The sequence below is a fragment of the Callithrix jacchus genome, chromosome 1 (assembly GCF_049354715.1).
Source record: "Callithrix jacchus isolate 240 chromosome 1, calJac240_pri, whole genome shotgun sequence".
Classification (NCBI taxonomy): Eukaryota; Metazoa; Chordata; class Mammalia; order Primates; family Cebidae; genus Callithrix; species Callithrix jacchus.
The window spans coordinates 144,867,297-144,888,528 of NC_133502.1; the positions used below are offsets into that span (position 1 = coordinate 144,867,297).

The 21,232-nt window shown below is 41.9% G+C and overlaps 1 protein-coding gene and 1 long non-coding RNA gene across 11 annotated transcripts in view; one reads left to right on the forward strand and one right to left on the reverse strand.

Moving 5' to 3' along the window:
* SLC25A51 (solute carrier family 25 member 51) lies at positions 1-19,661 on the reverse strand. Of its 8 annotated transcripts, none has more exons than XR_013535476.1 (5): positions 19,380-19,661; positions 18,835-18,861; positions 14,883-15,007; positions 3,890-4,586; positions 1-1,430 (listed from the first exon to the last, which is right to left on the reverse strand). XR_013535476.1 is itself a non-coding variant. In XM_054257964.2 (5 exons), the coding sequence occupies exon 5, from the start codon at positions 4,542-4,544 to the stop codon at positions 3,651-3,653; it is 894 nt and encodes a 297-aa protein (XP_054113939.1). In that variant the 5' UTR covers positions 4,545-4,586; positions 9,008-9,049; positions 14,883-15,007; positions 18,835-18,861; positions 19,380-19,661; the 3' UTR covers positions 1-3,650. The 8 variants fall into 8 exon arrangements, 5 of the variants coding, with proteins under 5 accessions (XP_054113939.1, XP_054113943.1, XP_008997983.1 ...); XR_013535472.1 differs by having other exon boundaries at positions 19,092-19,661; XM_054257964.2 differs by adding an exon at positions 9,008-9,049 and having other exon boundaries at positions 1-4,586.
* Positions 19,429-21,232, forward strand: part of LOC103793997 (uncharacterized) — an 11,836-nt gene continuing 10,032 nt past the window's right edge. For 2 of the 3 annotated variants that reach the window (XR_013535508.1, XR_004727261.3), the window contains exon 1: positions 19,429-20,254. This is a non-coding gene — a long non-coding RNA (uncharacterized LOC103793997). The remainder of the gene's footprint in view (positions 20,255-21,232) is intronic. The other variant, XR_008482295.2, reaches the window with a different exon arrangement.

Here is a 21,232-nt window from a genome sequence, read left to right on the forward strand (position 1 = left end):
GAGGGGCTTAAAAAACAAACTTTATTCCAAATTATCAAAAAAAAAGTGTTAACTCTGAAACATTTAACAGATTTCATTTAAACTCACATGGTCATAAAACTCAAACTATGAAACAAAAATAGCATTGTGCGCTTAACCACTTTTAATAATGAACCTTTCAGAGGAACATTTATAGACTCCCACACCATTTGGGAGCCATTAGGCAACACATATTTAATATTAAACAAAGACAGCATTAAAAACTAAAAATTCCCCGATTTCAAGAGAATGTCTGTTCAAGTCTTTGATATGCATTTGCACATAAGAAATATTTTAATTTTAAAGAAATGAAGTTTGAGTGCTTACCCTTTCTTCAATTGTCATCTCCTGTCCACCCTTTCTGACTGCATACCCCTCACTCGACTTCATCTACCCTAAACCAGTGTTACTTCAACCTGAATGGCTTCACTCAAAGCCCTCTAGATCCCGTCAATGACCATTATTCCCTTATATGTTGTTTGCACAGCCTTATATTGAGTATTACATTGTAACTGAGCTTAGGAATTTCAGGTATCTGAAGGTAATTATATATACAGGACTCTGTTGTATTGCACAGTTCACAATATAGCCGGTGATTATACAGCCAATCTTGTTGAGTATCGATTATTTAGACAAAAACATGGATTCTGTCCCCAACCACAAATGAAACAAGAAAGACACACATATTCGCCACCATATAAAGGTTGTGTTTACTCTGTGGTGCAGTCCTGAGGGCTCATACCACTCTAAGTGTGTTAAATACAGAATTCAACACATTTCTGGTGGCATCAAACATGAAGTATAGGACACAAGACCGTAAGTGTCCTGCGCTCATGAGCCATTTGTGCCACACATGTAACAGAAAGGCCACTTTTAAAGCTTTTCAGATATTCAATCATGTTTGCCTTTCCACATTTTTTTTTGAGTCAGAGTCTCAGTCTATAGCTCAGGCTGGAGTGGAGTGGCATGATCTCAGCTCACTGCAACCTTCACCTCCTGGGTTCAAGCAATTCTCCTGCCTCAGCCTCCCGAGTAGCTGGAATCACAGGCGTGTGCCACTGTGCCTGGCGAATTTTTTATATTTTCAGTAAAGACAGGGTTTCGCCATGTTGGCCAGGCTGGTCTCCAACTCCTGACCTCAAGTGATCCGCCCACCTCAGCTTCCCAAAGTGCTGGGATTACAGGCAGGAGCCACCGCACTCGACCCTGCCTTTTCAAAATTACTACCACGCTAGTTCACACTGAAGGTAAAAACAATAGTTAGAAATCTCTTATTAACAACACATTTTGACTTCAAGTTCAGACAAAGCTGTCAGTTACAAGTTCTGTTGAATTCTTTGTCAAATTTAAGAAGTTTATAGGACAACACAAAACCATCCCCGGTAATGTATTTGCAGTTTGGTCTTCAAAAGCTGTAAAGAGTGACAAAGAAATAAAAAAAAAATACCGAGTTAAAACCATTACAAATATTTATTAATAATTGTTTTTAAATGCCACTTATTTGAGACAGCACTAACCAAAGCATTTTCCTTAGAATTCTCACTTAGCTTTTATTTCACAAAAGTGCTTTAGAACTTAGATTTCTACCACCTGTATGGAGTGTAAAGACAAAAGGAAGCCCAACAAAATGAAAGGCCCAACAGTGTTTCTTCCCTGGGCCAAGGTAGAACCCCAGGCTAACCCACCTGCCCTGTGCTGAGTCGCTGGACACAACTATGAGTGCTCAGAGTCACATACAGGAATGAAGGAGTCAGGCACCAAGGCACCTTTATTTATTCATTTCTCAAACTCAACTACCTTCAAATCCTGACTCTAATAGGCCAAAGGATGCTACTCATATTTATTTGGTGCCAAATTATTGTTATTTTTAAATGCTTACATCTGTACCTTAAAGTAAACTGCTATATCCAGCACAACATTGTCAGAGCTGCTGTATGGCTACTTAGCTTCATTACTGCCTGGCTAACACTTAATATGCTTCATCCTGTACAGCTGGAAGAAGGATGTTCACTGCTTTTAACCAGCCACACTGCATTTAGAGGTAAACAGCTTTTATGAACTATTTGCCCAGAAACTTTCAGTAAACTACCAAGTTGAGGCCCTGATTTTATTTTGGTCAGTATGTGCACATACTCACATGCAATCACCCAGAAAGAAGAAAAACTGGTTAACGTGAAACCTGTCATCATGTCAGATGTTGGAAATCAATCTTTAACTACATATTTACAGAAAGGGTTTTAGAATTCATAATCTACTTTTTCAGTCTGTCTCTTATATTTCACAGTCAGTTGGAAGTGGCATATGAATCATTTTGCTTTATCTGGAAAAAATATTTTCACATTTTCCAATTCCTTTGACAAAGAAGTTTTCGTCTGTTAAGGGATAAGAATGCTATTTGGCTATTATCTACTTTTAAAATTCAAACTAACCCTTCAAACATGTTTATTTAGATCATATGCTCTCAAACTATCTTTTACTGACACAATGGTAAAACTGGGTTCCCAAAACCTCAAAACCCTAATGAAGTCTCTACTTCCAAGAGTAAAATAAAAAACAGCCAACGCTGTGGGGTGAAAACGATCCTAAGCCTTTTCCCCCACTCTGTAACATTTAGAAACTAGCGGGGGAAAGTGGGATTGCATTAATAGACATCCAAAACAAAATGTTATGGAAGTGTTTATTTTTTAAAAGGAGAGTTTTAAGAGAACAGGACGCTTGAATATGACCAGCTCCTACTCAAGGGGAAAGATAACCATAGACCTTTGCTGAGATGGCACCAACAATACAAAGAAACAAAGCTAAACAGAATTTTATCTATACACAATTAATATGAAAACTTCTTAACAGGATGGAACACTTTCAACAAAATTTAAGTCCCTTCATCTTTTGGCAATGAAATAAGTGAAATTAACATAAGGATATTTTGGAAGGGGTGAAGGTCACAGTCAAAATCAAACAGAAAACTTTCAAACCTAGAAAGCAAAATGCAAACTTTCATAGCTCCTTGATCTACCCTATCTAAATAGAAATAGTAGAATGACTATTGAATAGATGCTTAGTTTCAAAATGAATACAAGCAATTTATCATGAAAAGCCTATACCGTATAAGCTGCTGTTCTGCTCTGTCCTGCTCCTTTGTCATATGCTTGAGGTTAATGAAGACTACCCTCTACAGCTGCTCCTGAGGGCGGAGAAGCAAACAATGGAGTAAGAAAGTAAGCCTGAGAAGCCCTGAGGGGCTGGCCCTTGAGGACCTTCTCTCTGGCCGGTCACAAACACTTCTGTTTCAATGCAGAAGATTTCAAAACTGATTTGAAGAAAAGAATCCTATCTTGGGGATTAGGTTCCCTGTCAAAGGCCATCAGATAGACAGCTATTTACCAGGCAAATAGCCTAAAGCTCTTAGGTAATGATTAAAAACAAAACAAAACAAACAAAACCCCCCATATATTCCTATTGGAACCTTTCATTGTTTTGTTGATGCTTAAGGAAAACAGCTTTACCCATAACTCACTATGGCCTGGAGTTAAGACACCAACTTGTATTTGGCCAACTAAGAAAGAGGCCAAACTACATTCTGAGTTCTTAGAAGGTCTGTTCAGTTGAAAAATGGCACTTAACTGATGGTGTTTTCATATAACCTTTAACAAGAACTCATAAGTTGCATTGATTATGCCCCAAGAGATAAGGGACCGATGATAATTCAGATGGGCACCTCTGAAAAGATTTATCAGTTTTCTGTCTCGTTCCAGCCAGATTTTTTGGAAAACCTTGGGGAAAGACTGAAATTCTCCACCAATCTGAGACTGTATGCGAGTTTTTACAACATTAATTGGAAAAAACAAGAATCCCAACATGGCACCCAACAGACCTCCACAGATAAAATCATTGACCAAATGAGCACTGTGAGTTGTTGCGGTAGGCAGATGCTCCTTAATGGGACCTCGGAGGCCGAAAAAAAAGACATTGCTGAGTCCATTACGGAAAAGAATGGGCACCAAGCCTCGATAATACTCTCCAATTCCATGACATTTAAGAGCTTTGAAAGCCTGGTAAGTGTTGGTAAATTTGTCATGATGCTTGTGGTCTTGAAGCAATGTCTGAACTCTTTCCAGTGGAGTGAAAATTGCCTCTGTTGTCCCTGCAAGCACTGCTGCCACGCTGCGGGTTGCAAACTCTGGAGCACTGACATGCTTGTGGAGAAGGCAGGATAAATCCTCATACAGACCAAACATAAGTGCAAGTGTAGTTGTCTTCTGCATCAATGGGGGAAGGATTCCACGATACAAGTTTCGAAACCCATCCCTTCTCAACTGAAGTATTGCATCCCGGGTTTTGATGCCATACAGCTGCTGTCGAAAGAGGACCTTCTGAATGGGAAATGTGATTGCGACGTTGTTGAAGGCTGCACAGCAGCCACACAAGTAATGCTTCATTTCACCAACATTTGTAATATGAGGTGATATATCTTGTTTTGAAGATGTTAGTATTGGTGGTCTCTTTTCATGAGCTTCTGAATCCATCATGTTGCTTAAGATCTTTCTTTTTCATGAAGGACTTTTTTTAACCTACAAATAATAAATGACAACGGGTAAACCCGTTTTTATAGAGAGCTAAACACATGGAATTTCTCCCTAATCCATCCTCTAATATCTGGACACCACAATTTCCTTTTCAGGCTAGATCAATGATTCTGAAAGCACTTTCAGAAGACCCCTGGAAGTCCCTGAGATCCTTTTGGGAGTCTAGGAGGTTTTCCTTTTTCAAACTATGTATCTATGTGAGGCTTGATTTTTTGCATATACTTTAATCAAACAGACTGCAGTAAACAGGAAACGCCATCTGTCTTTTAAGTCAGATATGAAAGAGGCTTAGAAAATTCTAAGATATTTTCTAATGACTGTAAAATCATTAGAAAAAAATGGGGGGCATGAAGAGTTATTTTTCATGGAAATGTGTTAACATGTAATGTGTTTATCATCACCTTAAAATTAATATTTTAAATTCCTAAAGACCTGGAATATGAGTCCACATAAACAAAGGCTGTTTGGGGTCCACAATAATTTTTTAAGAGTGTAAAGGCGTTCTAACACCAAAAATTTTGAGAGCCACTAGACTAGTTCGTAAGTACTGACTACACTACATAACGGTGCATTATTCTGCTGAAATAGACCCACATTCTATCCTAAGACATGCATTCATTCTATTCATATTTACACTTCTTTGGTGCCTACTATGAACTAGGTCCTCTCCTAAGTTGTAGAGATTCAAAGATAAGGAACTTACTAACTAACAGAATTTGCCAAGGTGAACAATTACACCAATGCGACAGCTTCTCTGATAACTATCCATGTGGGAACACAGGTAAGGGACACTGAACATGCATCGTTGAAGATGGAAATGTGGGATGAGCAGGGTAAGGAAGGCCTGCAGGTATGTGTCATGCACTCCATTTTCACATACAAATTCTCAAAACAACGCCATAAAGTATTATTTTTCCAGTTTTACAAATGAATAAAACCAGTATTTTCTTTTGTTCAAGGCACAGCTAGTAACTGGTGGGGTCAGCATTTTGAAATGAAGTCTGACTGATTCCAGGGTTCATATCCCTGCTACCATATCACAGATGGCAATGACTGTGAGGCTGCCCTGGGATAAGAGGTAGCTATACCAGATAGTGCTGAAAATGATTTGAAGCCTGCACACATAGGCTGAGCTTAGTGGAACTAGCCAAAGTTCCGCCCCTATAATACATCTGCTTCTGTAAAATGCAAAATCTTTCCTCGCCAGTCATCTAAATCTGATTCCCCCTCCTCCTCCCTGAAAGAGTCCAGAACCAAATAGTTGGGTCATTCAGAACAATTCCTACCTTCTAGTGCTGGTCTTGGAATTCACCTTTATTTGGGGGAGACAAGGGATAATCACCTTTATTTGTATTTTATTTTAGATGTAATAGAAACATATATAAATATATATATACATTTCTGTGTATATGTGTTTGTATATATATATGTGTACGTGTGTGTGTGTGTGTGTGTGTGTGTATCAGGCTAAATATTTTTAAATTGGATTTTAATTCCTTAACAGTAAGAGACGGCCAGGCATGGTGGCTCATACCTGTAATCCCAGCACTTTGGAAGGCTAAGGTGAGAGGATTGCTTGAATCCAGTTTGAGACAAGCATGGGCAACATAAAGAAATCCCATGCCTACAAAAAAATTAAAAGTTAGCTGGGCATAGTAGCACATGCCTGTAGCCTCAATTATGTGGGATGCTGAGGTGGTAGGATCAATTAAGCCAGGGAGGTCAAGGGTGCAGTGAACCATGATTGCACCACTGCACTCCAGCCTGGGCAACAGAGCAAGACTCTTGTTTCTAAAAATAATAACAATAATTTAAAAATTAAAAATAATAGTCAGGTGCAATGGCTCACGTCTGTAATCTCAGCACTTTGGAAGACCAAGGTGGGAGGATCGCATGACCCCAGGAATTTGTGAACAGCCTGGACAACACGGTGAGACCCTGTCTCTACAAAAATAAAAATAAATTAGCTGGGCATGGTGGCATGTACCTGCAGTCCCAGCTACTAGGAAGGTGGAGGCAGAAGGACCTCCTGAGCCCAGGAAGTTGAGGCTGCAGTGAGCTATGTTCATGTCATTGTGTTCTAGCCTGGGTGACAGTAACACCCTTTTTTTTTTTTTTTAAAAACAAAACCAAAAAAAAAACCCGTATGATCCAACAATCCTAATTCTGGGGATATAACCCAAATAACTGAAGCAAAGTCTCAAAGACCTTGTACACCCATGTTCACAGAAGTACTATTCACAACAGCTAAGCGGTGGAAGCAATCCAAACCATATTTAAGGGTTTCAATGAGAAATAATAAAAACGGGAAAATGTCTAGGTCTTTGACTTAGAACAAAAAATTGCCAAATTCCTTTTTTTTTTTTTCTTCCTCATACTACACACATGCTGTGGTGAACTGCTAAAACATTCAGGACAAAAGATGTTAAAGAGAACTGTGACTACTCTCCAAGTAAAAAAGCATAGAGTTGAGGCATAGAAAGAATCAGAAAGCATCGATTCCTAAGGGGCATACATGTGCTGGAGCCACCGATATGCAGTGAACACGGAACACAAACACACAACCGTAATTTTCCTTCTAAGATTATAGATTAAGAAAATAATTCACACAACATGTACACAAAGATTCAGCCATAATATAGTCACAGCAAGGCTTTTAACAGCAAATACTGAATAAAAATGCTCAACAGTAAAGGATACAATGTCCAAGTAAAGAGGTATCCACAGGATGAGCCATACAGTTAATAAACATAAGCATTTAAGGTTCAATATAGTATGAATTTTAAATTTTTAGTGGTATTTAGATGGAAAGTGAAAATTAAATAGCATATGTATGTCAGGTACCTATGTCAGGGGAGATACGACACGCAAATAATTAGACTATATGGAAATGATAAATGCAGTCATGGAAGATATCAAGGCTCCATACAGCAGAAGGTCATTAATCAGCTGTCTGGAGGGAATGACAGGCAGAACAGGACCCCTGGGCTCCGCTCTGATGGCCTAGTAAGTGTCACTATGCACATAACCGTGAAACACATTTTAGCCAACGGAGCAGCACAGGCTAAGGCATAGGTTTTGGGCCAAAGGAGCAGTGTCATCACATTCTTGGAGATTACTTGTGTGCCTTGCAGGGGCACAATGTAGGTGGAGAAGGATGGGTAGCTGAGCTGATGAGGACAGAGAAGCAGGCTAGGACTCTCAGGAAAATCCCAAGACCCTCTCAAGAATACTACATTATATCTATCTATCTATATACACACATGCATGCATATATATATATATATATATATATATATATATATATATATATATATAATATATATATAATTTATTTATTTATTTATTTTTTTAAGACAGTATCTTACTCTGTTGTCCAGGCTGGAATGCAGTGGTGCAATCTTGGCTCACCTGCAGCCTTAACCTCCTGGGGTCAAGCAATTCTTTGACCTCAGCTTTCTGAGTACCTGGGACTACAGGCTTTTTTCTTTTTTTTGAAACAGAGTCTTGCTCTATTGTCCAGGCTGCAGTGCAGTGGCACAATCTTGGCTCACTGCAACCTCTGCCTCCCATGTTAAAGTGATTCTACTGCCTCAGCCTCCTGAGTAGTTGGGATTACAGGTGCACACCACCATGCCTGGCTAGTTTTTCTATTTTTAGTAGACGCAGTTTCACCGTGTTGGCCAGGCCGGTCTCAAGCTCCTGACCTCAGTTGATCCGCCTCCCAAAGTGCTGGGATTACAGGCATGGGTCACCGCGCCTGGTCTAATTTTTGTATTTTTTGTAGAGATAAGTTTCACCACACTGCCCAGGCTGGTCTCGAGCTTCTGGGCTGAAGTGATCCACCGCCTCAGCCTCTCAAGGTGCTGGAATTACAGGTGAAAGCCACTGTGCCTGGCCAACATTCTTTCTTTCTCTTATAAAGCAAATGAAAGACACTATTTTACTTAAGTATGTTACACCAAGATCTGTGTGTCCTTTTTGAAGAATATAGACTATTATTATGAAAATGTAGACATCTGTACAATCTATGGCCCAATGACACTTTGGAGTTTGAGCTGCTTTGCTGTCATGTTTCTATTAGAAAAGATGAACTCTTCTTAACTGACAGCAAGTTAGGACTAATGTCACTGCAGGCCCAAAGTCTACCCTAAGGAAGGTAATACGAGGAGTCAGGAAACTTCTCCTCACTCAAAGTCACCTGGTCGTATCCAGAGAGCTGGGCAGTGTCAGAGGCCAAACCTTTCACTGTCCCCTCCCTGATCAGGAGAGCCATACTACCTCTAAGGTCCAAAACATTTTGCTCAGTTAAGAAACCTGCTCTGAAAATTTGTTTAACTGCAATTTAAACAGAGGAATTACTTTGAATTTTGGTGGGTACTAATGCAGTTAGATTATGAAGTCACCTGTATGCTCCATTGAGAGATCCCAGATTCCTTGGAGTTGGGCTGTTTGTAGATCCAGTAACAACAACAAAAAAAAATCACTTAAATAAAAATTCACAAAATAAATGTGCATTACCTAAGCAAATAAAGAAAAAAAAGCTGGAAATCAATTAAATACACAGAGAGTCTCTCCTCCAGGCTCACCGGCCTACTCAGGTCTCACCTCACCTGAACTAATGCAAGGGGCCCTGCAGCAAGCAACCTGACTCTGTCCACACTCACTCCACCCGCTTCTCCCTGCCTTCTTCCAACCTACCCATCGTTTAAAACACACACACACACAAAACTAAGTGAAAAAAGTAAGGTGTATAACAATGCATTTTGGAATCTAATATCAGCAAAGAGATACCTCTGTTTAGAACGGTTGCACAGTACTCTATGAAATGACTGCACTATATACAATTTATTCTGTCTCCTATTTATGATTGCTGTTTTTTTTTCTTTTTTATGGTTTTGTTTTATATTATTAAAGTCTGGAAAAGCCTGTGGACAATTCAGCTTGCCAAGTGTGTGAGTGTACATGTAAAAGATACAGGTTTTTAATCCCAGGATCTTCCAGAACTGTCTAGAGGAAAGGTCTGAATAAACCTGTGCCCCTGTCCTCACTTTTTTTTTTTTTTTTAAACATTTTTGGTTTTTTTTGAGGCAGAGTCTCACTTTGTCGTCCAGGCTGGAGGGCAGTGGCGTGATCTCAGCTCACTGCAAGCTGTGCCTCACAGGTTCAAGCCATTCTCCTGCCTCAGCCTCCCAAGTAGCTGAAATTACAGGCGACTGCCACCATGCCTGGCTAATTTTTGTATTTTTAGCAGAGATGGGATTTCACCATATTGGCTGGGCTGGTCTTGAACTCCTGGCCACCCAAAGTGCTGGGATTACAGGCATGAACCACCAGCCCAGCCTTAAAAAAATTCAAGTTCAAAGGTACATGGGCAGGTTTGTTATGTAGATAAATTTCTGTCACGGGGTTTGTTGTACAGATTATTTGGTCACCTAAGTATTAAGTTTGGCACCTATTAGTTATTCTTCCTGATCCTCTCCCTCCTCCCACCCTTCTCCCTCCTATAGGCCCCAGTGTGTGCTGTTCCCCCATGTGTCCATGAAGTCACATCATGTAGCTTCCATTCATAATTGAGAACATGTGGTATTTGGTTTTCTGTTCCTGAGTTAGTTTGCTAAGAATAATGGCTTCCAGCTCCATCCACGTTCCTGCAAAGGACAAAATCTTATTCTTTTTAATGACTGCATAGTATTCCACGGACTGTATGTACCACATTTTCTTGATCCCGTGTACTACTGATGGCCATTTAGGTTGATTCCATGTCTTTGCTATTGCAAACAGTGCTGCAGTGAACACGGATGTGCATGTGTCTTTATAGTAGAACTATGCCTCTGGGTATTATTTTTTTCTATTTTGCCTTTACATAATGCAGCAATGGGCAACCTTGTACCTATGCCATGTGAACTGCTTTGCCATTCAAAACTTTTTTTTTTTTTTTTTTTGAGACAGAGTCTCACTCTGTTGCCAGGCACCGGGCTGGAGTGCAGTGGCACGACCTCAGCTCACTGCAACCTCCACCTCCCAAGTTCAAGCAATTCTCCTGCCTCAGACTCCTGGGTAGCTGGGATTACAGGCACGCACCACCACGCCCAGCTAATTTTTCTATTTTAAAAAAAATTTTATTATTATTATTTTTTTTGAGAAGGAGTTTCGCTCTTGTTTACCCAGGCTGGAGTGCAATGGCGCGATCTCGGCTCACCGCAACCTCCACCTCCTGGGTTCAGGCAATTCTCCTGCCTTAGCCTCCTGAGTAGCTGGGATTACAGGCACGCGCCACCATGCCCAGCTAATTTTTTGTATTTTAGTAGAGACGGGGTTTCACCATGTTGACCAGGATGGTCTCGATCTCTTGACCTCGTGATCCACCCGCCTCAGCCTCCCAAAGTGCTGGGATTACAGGCGTGAGCCACCGCACCCGGCCCTAATTTTTCCATTTTTGAAGTAGAGATGGGGTTTTACCATGTTGGCCAGAATGGTCTCAATCTCTTGACCTGATGATCTGCCAGCCTTGGCCCCCAAAACTTTTTTTTTTTTTTTTTTGAGACAGGGTCTCATTCTGTTGCCTAGGCTAGAATGCAGTGGCATAATCATGGTTTACTTTAACCTCAAAGTCCTATGTTCAAATGATCCTCCTGCCTCAGCCTCCTGAGTACCTGGAACTATAGGCATACAATACCACCACATTTGGCTAACTTTTCTTTTTACTTTTTTTTTGTAGAGAAGGGGTCTTGTTATGTTAGCCAGGCTTGTCTCAAACTCCTAGCCTCAACCAATCCTTATGCCTCAGCTTCCCAAAGTGCTGGGATTACAAGGAGTGAGCCACCTTGCCTGCCATTTAAAATTTTTTAATACAATTCAGTATCTTTCATTTCTATTGACCACTTCTTTACTATACGTTTCCATATATGTTGCCCATTTTTCTGCTGGTGCTTTGGTTGTCTTATTGGTTTGTAAAATATCTTTTGGATATGAAGAAAACGAATCTAGTTATTAGTCAAATTATGGCAAATAATTTTTCCATGCCTGTATCATTTTATTCACTGAAGTTCCTGAATTGGATATTAAATATATCTCAACTTCTAGATTTCATGTTCTCCTTAGAAGGTCTTCATTACTCCAAGTAATCCAGGCTTCCTTCCACAACTTTTTTTTTTTTTTTTGAGAGAGTCTCACTCTATCACCTAGGATTGTGTACAGTGGCATGATCTTGGCTTGCTGCAACCTCTGCTATTCCAGTTCAAGTGATTCTCCTGCCTCAGCCTCCAAAGTAGCTGTGCCGCCATGCCCAGCTAATTTTTATATTTTAAGTAGAGACAAGGTTTTGCTACATTGGCCAGGCTGGTCTCAAACCTCTGGCCTCAAGTGACCTGCCTGCCTCAGCCTCCCAAAGTGCTGGGATTACAGGCCCTTCCATAATTTTTATGGTTTTATTTATCACCTATACTATAATCTTTCAGGAAAATCAGTATAAGAAATGAGGCAAAGATAAGAGACTGCTAACATCACTGATTAATGAACTCTGTTTTCACCAGTTGCAGCATAATCTAAATACGCATGTGCATTTGCATTGATTTCTGCACTCCATTCTTTTCCACAAAAATCCTAGTATTTCTTCTCTAGTACTAGCCTATTTTAACCTATTGCAGCATTAGAATATGTTTCCTCATCTAGTAGGGCCTTACCCCTCTAAACAGAATTGTTAGTTTTCCTGGCCCTCTCATTTTTCTCAGGTAAACTTCAGTGTATTCTCCCCCAAAATCCAGCCCCCAAAATCAGGCTGCTCTCAAACTCCTGACCTAGGGCAATCCACTCACCTTAGCCTCCCAAAGTGATGGGATTACAAGTGTGAGCCACCACACCTTGCCTTACTTAGAACTTTTTGCAAACCTTGAAGCATTAAAATTTTTTTCATATAGATCTTGATTATTTCTTACACCTAAGTATTTTACATCTAAGTATTACATCTATACTTACAATATAGATGTACTTACAATATACTTACAATTTTGTTTAAATTTTTTAGCATTTTTCTTTTTGAGATGGGGTTTTACTATGTTGCCCAGACTGGTCTTGAACTTCTGGGCTCAAGCTGTCCTCCCACTTCAGCCTCCCAAAGTGCTGAGATCACAGGCAAGAGCCACTTCACCCTGCCTGATTATTATTATTCATAGGCTGTTTACTTCCACCAATTTTCGAACTGGTTTTGTTTGCATAAGAAAAAAACGAACAATTCTTAGGTATTATGGTTAGAACTAGCTAATTTACTGAATCCTTACTATGTCTCAGTTTTTTGGTGAATTTGTTTCAGTTTCTACAATATAAAAGATCACTTGCAAAAAATTTTGCCTTCTCTTTTATAATATGTATAATTCTTTCTTCTTATTGAACTGACAAATACTTCCTGAACAAAATTAAATAACAATAAGATTATAATGAATTACAATTATAATCTTTATATAATTACATATGTATAAAATTATAGTTCTATTTTTCTTGACACCTGTGGGAACTCTCCTAGAGAGTACCATTAAGCTGGCTTTTGGTTTTAAACAGGAAGTTCTTGTCATCTGAGTGTTTATAATCCAAGTCCTAGCAGTTTTCAAGTTTACACAGGGAAACAAACCATCAAGACACAAAAATGTTCACTTATCAGCTGAGCCATATAAGACTTATTCCCACTCAAGTATCCCTCCTCCCTGTTTATCATCTACCCTTGCCCAACTGTACGACTGTATTGTTAACATGAAGGAGGACTATCACATAATTTTCTCTCACAAATTATGCCAAAAACCCCAAGACTTCAATCTATATTCAAAGAATTAGTGTAGCTGCAACTATAACTTAAGCTCCTGCCCCCATCTATTAACTATGAAATTGTGCTTCCCATTGAAAATGGATTCCAGGCTGGGCATGGTAGCTTATACCTATAATCCCAGCACTTTGGGAGGCCAAGGCAGGCAGATCACTTGAGGTGAGGAGTTCGAGACCAGCCTGGCCAACATGGCAAAACTTTATCTATACTAAAAATACAAGAATTAGCCAGCCATGATGGCGTGTGCCTGTAATCCCAGCTACTGAGGAGGCTGAGGCAGGAAAATTACCTGAACCCAGGAAGCAAGGTTGCAGTGAGCTGAGATTATGCCACTGCACTCCAACCTGGGTGACAGAGCAAGACTCTGTCTCAAAAATAAACAAAATAAAAAATAAAAATTGATTCCATTTTTCTAGTCAACTGGTAAGGGTCTTATAGAGAATTTTCAAACATGGGAAGGAAATATACACTTCTTCTTGTATTGAAGTTCAATCACCTCCACACCTTCCCACCACCAATAACTCAAGAGTCTATCTTAAACTTTGGTCAAACGCTTTTAGGAAGCTCCTGAGATGATCATATAAACACTGGAGATAGAGTCAGTGTAATATTTAAGAGTACAACCTCTGGAGACTACTAATTACCTGGGTTTAAATCCTAGCTCCACCACACGTGTACTGTGTGACCTTTGACTAGTCAATCTATAGTTTATTTTCCTTATAAAACACGACTATTAACTACCTCATAGACTAGCTCAATTAACTGAGCTAATACCATATAAAGGACGCGGGAGAGCAGTCTGGTGTACAGTAGGTACTCAACAAGGGCAAAGTATTATTATTATTACTCTTTCCTGATGTATTTGTTTGGTGTATTATGTTAGCATATTTCTTGTAGATTACTCACCTTTGCAACATGAGGATAAATGCTACTTGGCTGTGGTGAAATATTCTTTTAGCATACTGCTAATTTCCACTTGCTAATATTTTAAAATGTCGTATTACTGTTCATAACAGATCATGTTGTCACTTTTTTTTCCTTTTTTTGCAAGACAGGGTCTCACTCTGTCACCTAGGCTGGAGTGTAGTGGTACAATCATGGCTCACTGCGGCCTCAACCTCCCAGACTCAAGCAATCCTCCCAGCTGGGACCACACACGTGTACCACATGCCTGGCTAGTTTTTCACTTTTTTGTAGAGACAGGGTTTCCCTGTGTTGCCCGGGCTGGTCTGGAACTCCTTGGCTCAAGCAATCCTCCCTCTTCAGCCTCCCAAAGTGTTGGGATTATGGGCATAAACCATGACACTCAGGTAAGTTTTTAGTTTTAATTCTATCTTCACATCAACTGCCAGTGTCAATGTTCCACTGGCTTGTAAAAAGAATATGCGATTTTCCCATCATTATACTGTACAACAATTTAAATCTTATAAAATTATCTTTTCCTTGAAGCTTAAAAAAGAATTTACCTGTAACACCATCTGAGCCTGGAGTTTGGCAGGATGATAGCTTTTTGATAATGTTCCCAATTTCTTCCATTGTTTTTGTTCTGTTAGGTTTTCTCTTCTGGAGTCAATTTTGATAAAAGGATTTCCTTAAAAAAAAAAAAAAAAGAATTCTGGTTTAATTTATATGGTCTTTTTTTTTTTTTAGAGATGGGATCTCACTATGTTGTCCAGGGTGGTCTCAAACTCCTGGGCTCAAGTATTCCTCCCACCTTGGCCTCCCAACGTGTTGGGATTACAGGCATGAGCTACTGCGTGTAGCCTATTTTTATTTTAAAAGACAGGGTCTTGGACGGGCACGGTGGCACACGCCTGTAATCTGTACTCTGCGAGGCTGAGGTGGGCGGATCATGAGGTGAGGAGGTTGAGATGATGCTGGCTAACACGGTGAAACCCCATCTCCACTAAAAATACAAAACATTAGTCAGGCATGCTGGCACGTGCCTATAGTCTCAGATACTTAGGAGACTGAGACAGGAGAACTGCTTGAACCCAGGAGGCGGAGGTTGGAGTGAGCCTTGATCATGCTACTGCACCCTAGCCTGGGTGACAGAGTGAGACTCTGTCTCTACATCAACAACAAAAAAGACAGGGTCTTGCTCTGTTACCCAGTCTGGAGTACAGTGGTATGATCATGGCTCACTGCAGCCTGGGCCCCCTGGGGCCTCAGTCTCCTGAGTGGTTAGGACCACAGGCACATGCCACCATGCTTGGCTAACTTTTCAAAAGCATTTTTTTTTAGTGCAGAGAGGGCTTCACTATGTTGCCTAGGCTGGTCTTGAACTTCTGGGCTCAAGTGATCCTTCTGCTTTGGCTTCCCAAAGTGCTGGGATTACAAGCCACTGCCCCTATCCAACACTTGCTGTTTTAAAAAATTGTTTCTAGCCTGTGTACTCACGTTCCCCTTTTTTTTTTTTGAGCAGGGTTATCAGTTTATCTAATTTATAACCTTCCTGCTCTTAGCAAAGAAGTAGCTTATGAATTACCAATTTTACTATTTATTTTTTTAAATTTTTGAGATGGAGTCTTGTTCTGTCACCCAGGTTGGAATGCAGTGGCGTGATCTCATCTCACTGCAACCTCCACCTCCCGGGTTCAAGCAATTCTCCTGCCTCAGCCTCCTGAGTAGCTGGGATTACAGGCATGCGCCACCACACCCGGCTAGTTTTGTATTTTTAGTAGAGATGGGGTTTCTCCACGTTGGTCAAACTGGTCTTGAATTCCTGACCTCAGGTGAACCGCTCACCTCAGCCTCCCAAAAAGCTGGAATTACAGGTGTGAGCCACTGTGCCCAGCCATTTTCTTGTAATTCTTAAAAAAAAAAATAGGCCGGGCGCGGTGTGCTCAAGCCTTTAATCCCAGCAATTTGGGAGGCCGAGGTGGGTGGATCACGAGGTCAAAAGATCGAGACCATCCTGGTCAACATGGTGAAACCCCGTCTCTACTAAAAATACAAAAAATTAGCTGGGCATGGTGGCGCGTGCCTGTAATCCCAGCTGCTCAGGAGGCTGAGGCAGGAGAATTGCCTGAGCCCAGGAGGTGGATGTTGTGGTGAGTTGAGACTGTGCCATTGCACTCCAGCCTGGGTAACAAGAGCGAAATTCCGTCTCAAAAAAAAAAAAAAAAAAAAAGTAAAATTGGTAATTCACAAGCTGCTTCTTTGCTAGGAGAGGGAAGGTTAAATTAGATAAACTGATAACCCTGCTCAAAAAAAAAAAAAGGGGAACGTAAGTACACAGGTTAGAGACAATTATTTTTACTCTTTCTTTTTTAGAGACAGGGTTTCACCATGTTGGCCAGGCTGGTCTTGAACTCCTGAACTCATGTGATCCACCAGCCTTGGCCTCCCAAAGTGCTAGGATTACAGGTGAGAGCCACCACACCCAGCCTATTCATTGTTTCTTAACCTGACTGTTTAAGGCTATGTACTTTCCTTTGAGCAAAACCCTTACTACTACTTTTTAAGAGAGTCAGCATTTCATCTCAACTCTACCTGCTTGTAAGTGTCCCAAAATATTCAGTAAGTCAGTTCTGTGTTGCTATTCACAATAAAAATAGGATTAAAAGGAATAAAAAAGGTTCCAGAATATCATCCATTCCCTCTTCTCTCTCCCTTTCTTAATGTACTGAGGTTTGGAGCTTAATATGATTAACTTTAAAATATATTCTAGACACTAAAGTTTGTCAGGCTATTAAGTTTGATGATTACTGGTCTACTACATCCTTACTTTTTACTATTTCAGCTGATAGGTATGAGTTAAAAACTCTTAGTATACACTTACAATCAATATTTTAAGTACTAAAACTTAGTGCAAAAATGTTTGATACCTATGTACCTATGTAATGCTTTGTACTTCTTCAGTTTCAGAATTGAACAATGTTAAATCAACACGAATATCCAGATTAATGTACATATTACATGATATTGTGACAATTTATGAATGTCAAAACCATTTTTACATATTAAGCACACAAAGTATTTTTAATTCTAAAGTAACCACCTACAAGTTGTTTACATATGCTCCTTGATAATACAAGCCAAGTTATTTGTGAACTTGAACAACAATAAAAATTTTGTCCATGTTCACTTTTTTTCCTGGAATGGAACTTGTTTTACTTTCTGAAATTTTGCAAATAAAGGTGACTTTATGACTCTGTGAGAATGGGGACTATTATTACACAAGCAGAAAACTACAGCTAACAAGTTAACCATTTATTGGCCACCATATCAAACTATTTTAAGAACAGTACTGTAAATTGAGATTCTCAGATTTAAAAACTAGCCCTAGATGGGGGAAAAAATGTTATGAAACCCTCTGGATTTCACAGATTTAAAGCTTTTTCTCTAGTTTAATCCTACAGACCAGGATGGTGTGAATATGTTCTTAATTTAGCAACAGAAGGATAATATGCACAGCATTCTTTGGTAATGGAGTTATCTTGCATGTTTACCTATACTATGAACATGGTTAAATTTCTTTGCTAAACTGATCTTTATATTTTTATTCATTAATGTGGCTAATTCTTTGCAATTTATTGCAAAATTTATTTACCATAACTTTACATTTGTTTGCTATGTAAAACAATCTATCACATCACAAGGAAGCAAAGTTAATGAACTTCACTTTCAAGCAACGACAAGTGTCAAGCTTCTGTGACTGAGAAAACAATGTAAAGTCTAAAACCTTAATTTACAGCCTACATGAATAAGCATGATCCAGATATGACCCAGCACAAAGGTCTCTGCAAAAACTGGGGAGAGGGTGATTCCAATTCTCAAAGGATGCGAATTTCCACTAGTCAGCAGGTCTGAGTCAGCATTCAGAACAAGATCAGCCTTGGTCTAGTCCTAGTTATGAAACTATCTTGCCACCATAAAGACAAAGCAATATCTGATTTTAAAATCTACTAATCTTTGTTTGCTTTCATCCACCAAACGAGAGATCAGATGAGTCAACTCCTACTTTATTTTCCCCTGAGATGCGCTAAGGGTGATTCCAGTTCCAAAGCGGTAACCTGTGCTCTGAACCACTATGGGACCTAAAGAGTCCCAGCAGCTTTTGATCCTACGGAATCCTTTCAAAGCACGGGCAGAGGAGGCTCAAAACAGCAAGGTCACTATACATTTCAAGGGCTTCTGTTTCACAGATTACAAGTAGAGAGAAACAGAGGGTGGGAATGAAGATAGCTAGGTAGACCTGTGAGGTGCAAAGCAAAGATTATGCAGAAAGTTGAGGTGCTGACATACTCCATCTAGCTAAACTTAACACCAAATAATGGATGGAGATAACACCACCACCGCCACCACCACCACCACCGTCTCCGAAAATCCTTATACAAGTGAGCTTCCCTCCTACAATGCGATGCAACATGGTGTCGCAGAACAAGCACTGCCAGGCTATGTAGCTGAACTTACCGTTCTCCAGGCGTCCACTTCCCCAACCTGTGAAAAGCGGGGAGGGGGTTGAACAAGATCACTAAGTCGTTTTCCGTCTCTGACACTCCACAGCCAGGGGTCCAGAGGTGAGGAGACCAAAATGCCAGTCTCCCGGGAGGCAGGGGCCCTCGTGCGGTGCCAGCCCCGCTCTCCCCGAGGCGCAGGCAGAGCCCGGCTCCTCCCCGCCCCTGCAGTTACGGCGCACCAGGGAGGTGCCTCCCCAGCCCAAGACGCACTGTTGTGAAGGCACAGCCTCCTTCGCGGGAAAGGTCGCCCAGAAGCCGGACAAACACTCTCTCGCGGTAGGCGGGAGAGCCGGGAGCCGAGGAGGCTCAGAAGTGATTCCGCGCGCGCCGCCTGGGCGAGGCCCACAGCGGCCGGGTCAGGGCAGCCGGCGCGCGCAGAAAACGAGGCTGGGCCCGTAGGGCGGCCGGCTGCTACGACGGGCCCTTTGGCGCGTTTACCCTCCCTGCAACCATATAAGAGGGGGGCCCGGTGCTTCCCCACGCCCGCCCCGCACTCACCCATCGCCGCCGGCGTCCCGGAGGACGGCGAGCGAGCCGGGGCCCGCGCAGGCGCAGACCATGACCGACCCCGGGGCGGGGGCGCGGTGCGACGGGCTCCGCGCCGTTCGGATCACGTGAGGGAGACACTGCCCCGCCACCTCTCCCTCGGCCCGCGGCCCGCCAGATGTCGCCAGCCTACTTCTCCGGGCCGCCAGCCGCCGCGGCGGGACAGGTAGAGGGCCACCCCATCACACCTGTCAGGCTGCGAGGCTCCGCTAGTCGAGTTGCTTCACTGTTGATGCCGTACGGTGGCCTCAGCGTGCCAGAAACAGCCAACGCTTTCTGTAGCGCGCTGCCTGCAGGGGGCGTCTGGGTATTGGCGGGTTTAGGGGCATTGTCGGTTTTCGAGGCACGAGCGCCTTTGCAGAAAACTCGAAAGTACCGTCCTGGCCCCTCTGTGGAGCATTGTTGGGTGTCTTCAAACCCTTAGAGCAATCTTATATCAGTGACCCATGCCGCAGTTCACAAAAGAACGCTTTGTGCGTGCTTTGGGACGTACGGATCACTTTTAAACTTTTTCCTTTGAAGCTCAGACAACCTGCGGGAGTTTTGGGAGAAGCGCTGCCGGGGAGTTGGAAGGCTTGGGTCAAAGTCATAGGCCTCATAATTCTTAAAAGTGACCTTGGACGAGTCTCTGGACCCTCAGCCGCAATTCCAGTTGGAAAGGGCCTTTGCCTCAAAATTATGTTTGCCCTGAATTGTGTGAATGCCCCGTCTGAAAAGTAACCCGTGCCTTGTATGCGTCTCTGAGCTCTTGTAGGAGTCTTTGGAAATGATGGTTCTGACTCCGGGTTGGAAACTGGAACACGCATAACAGATGGGAGGCGTTAAAGGTAACAGAAAGGGCGGCCTAAGGCAGAGGCGTTTCAGGAGGCTTGTGGACCTGTGAAGTGTGTGCCCTGTGCTTTGGGTGAGCCCAAACAGTAACCCCGCCCGAGTGAAGCATTCTTGGGGGGATCGGCTCCGGTGGGCGACGTTCCCCGTGGGTCCCCTTCCCCCGAGAGCACTTTGTAGACTCTGACTCCAAAAGTGGGTCTGGTCTTTGCTGAGCCTCACTTTGGCTGCCGCGCTTAGCTGCTTTTCGGGAAGCTGGATACCACGCTCCCCATTCCAGCAAATGCTGCGTTGAGGAACCTACTACGTGCCGGGTCCTGGGGAGCTTAGCGTCTGGTGAAGGATATAAAAACAAAAGTGGAAATTCAGAAGCATGAGGGGATCTCCCCCTTGAGAGAGAACCAGAGATGGCTTCACAGAGTAGACGTTTGAACTGGGCGTTGGAGGGTTGATGACTGGAATTTGGCCGAGTGGAGAAAGTCATAGTAGCAGGAGATAAGGCTGTAAGGGTCAGGTGGTGGAGCTGGATAGTGCGAATCTTGACTGTCAGACACAGGCACCTGCCATCTCATTAGTATGCGAGGGGTAGATTTTGGACTCCGAACTATAAGGCCAAGTCTCCTCAATGGCTTAGAACAATTAATCAGGCAACAGTTGGAAAGGGCCTTTGCCTCAAAATTATGTTTGCCTTGTCTTGTGTGAATGCCTATTCAGATGTATTATTCGAAAAATAAATAAACCAGGCAGGCATCAAGCATGTTCATAAACATATGTAATTAATTTCAGATTAGAATGAGAGGTTATTCTCCTGCGGTAAAACCTGAACAAGAAGGAAAAGATTGAAATTAAACACACAGTTGGGGCACACCAGACTCAGAAAATCCTGTTAACGGGAACGCTCAGGTCTGGAGCTGAGCCAGTCTGCTGCTTTTATGTTGCAGGCCACAGCACCGGCCTCTGCTCCTCCAGCACTCAGT

What these genes read in the sequence shown, in the direction of transcription:
- SLC25A51 (XM_008999732.5), bottom strand. Translation starts at nt 4,544, where the DNA reads ATGATGGATTCAGAAGCTCATGAAAAGAGACCACCAATACTAACATCT.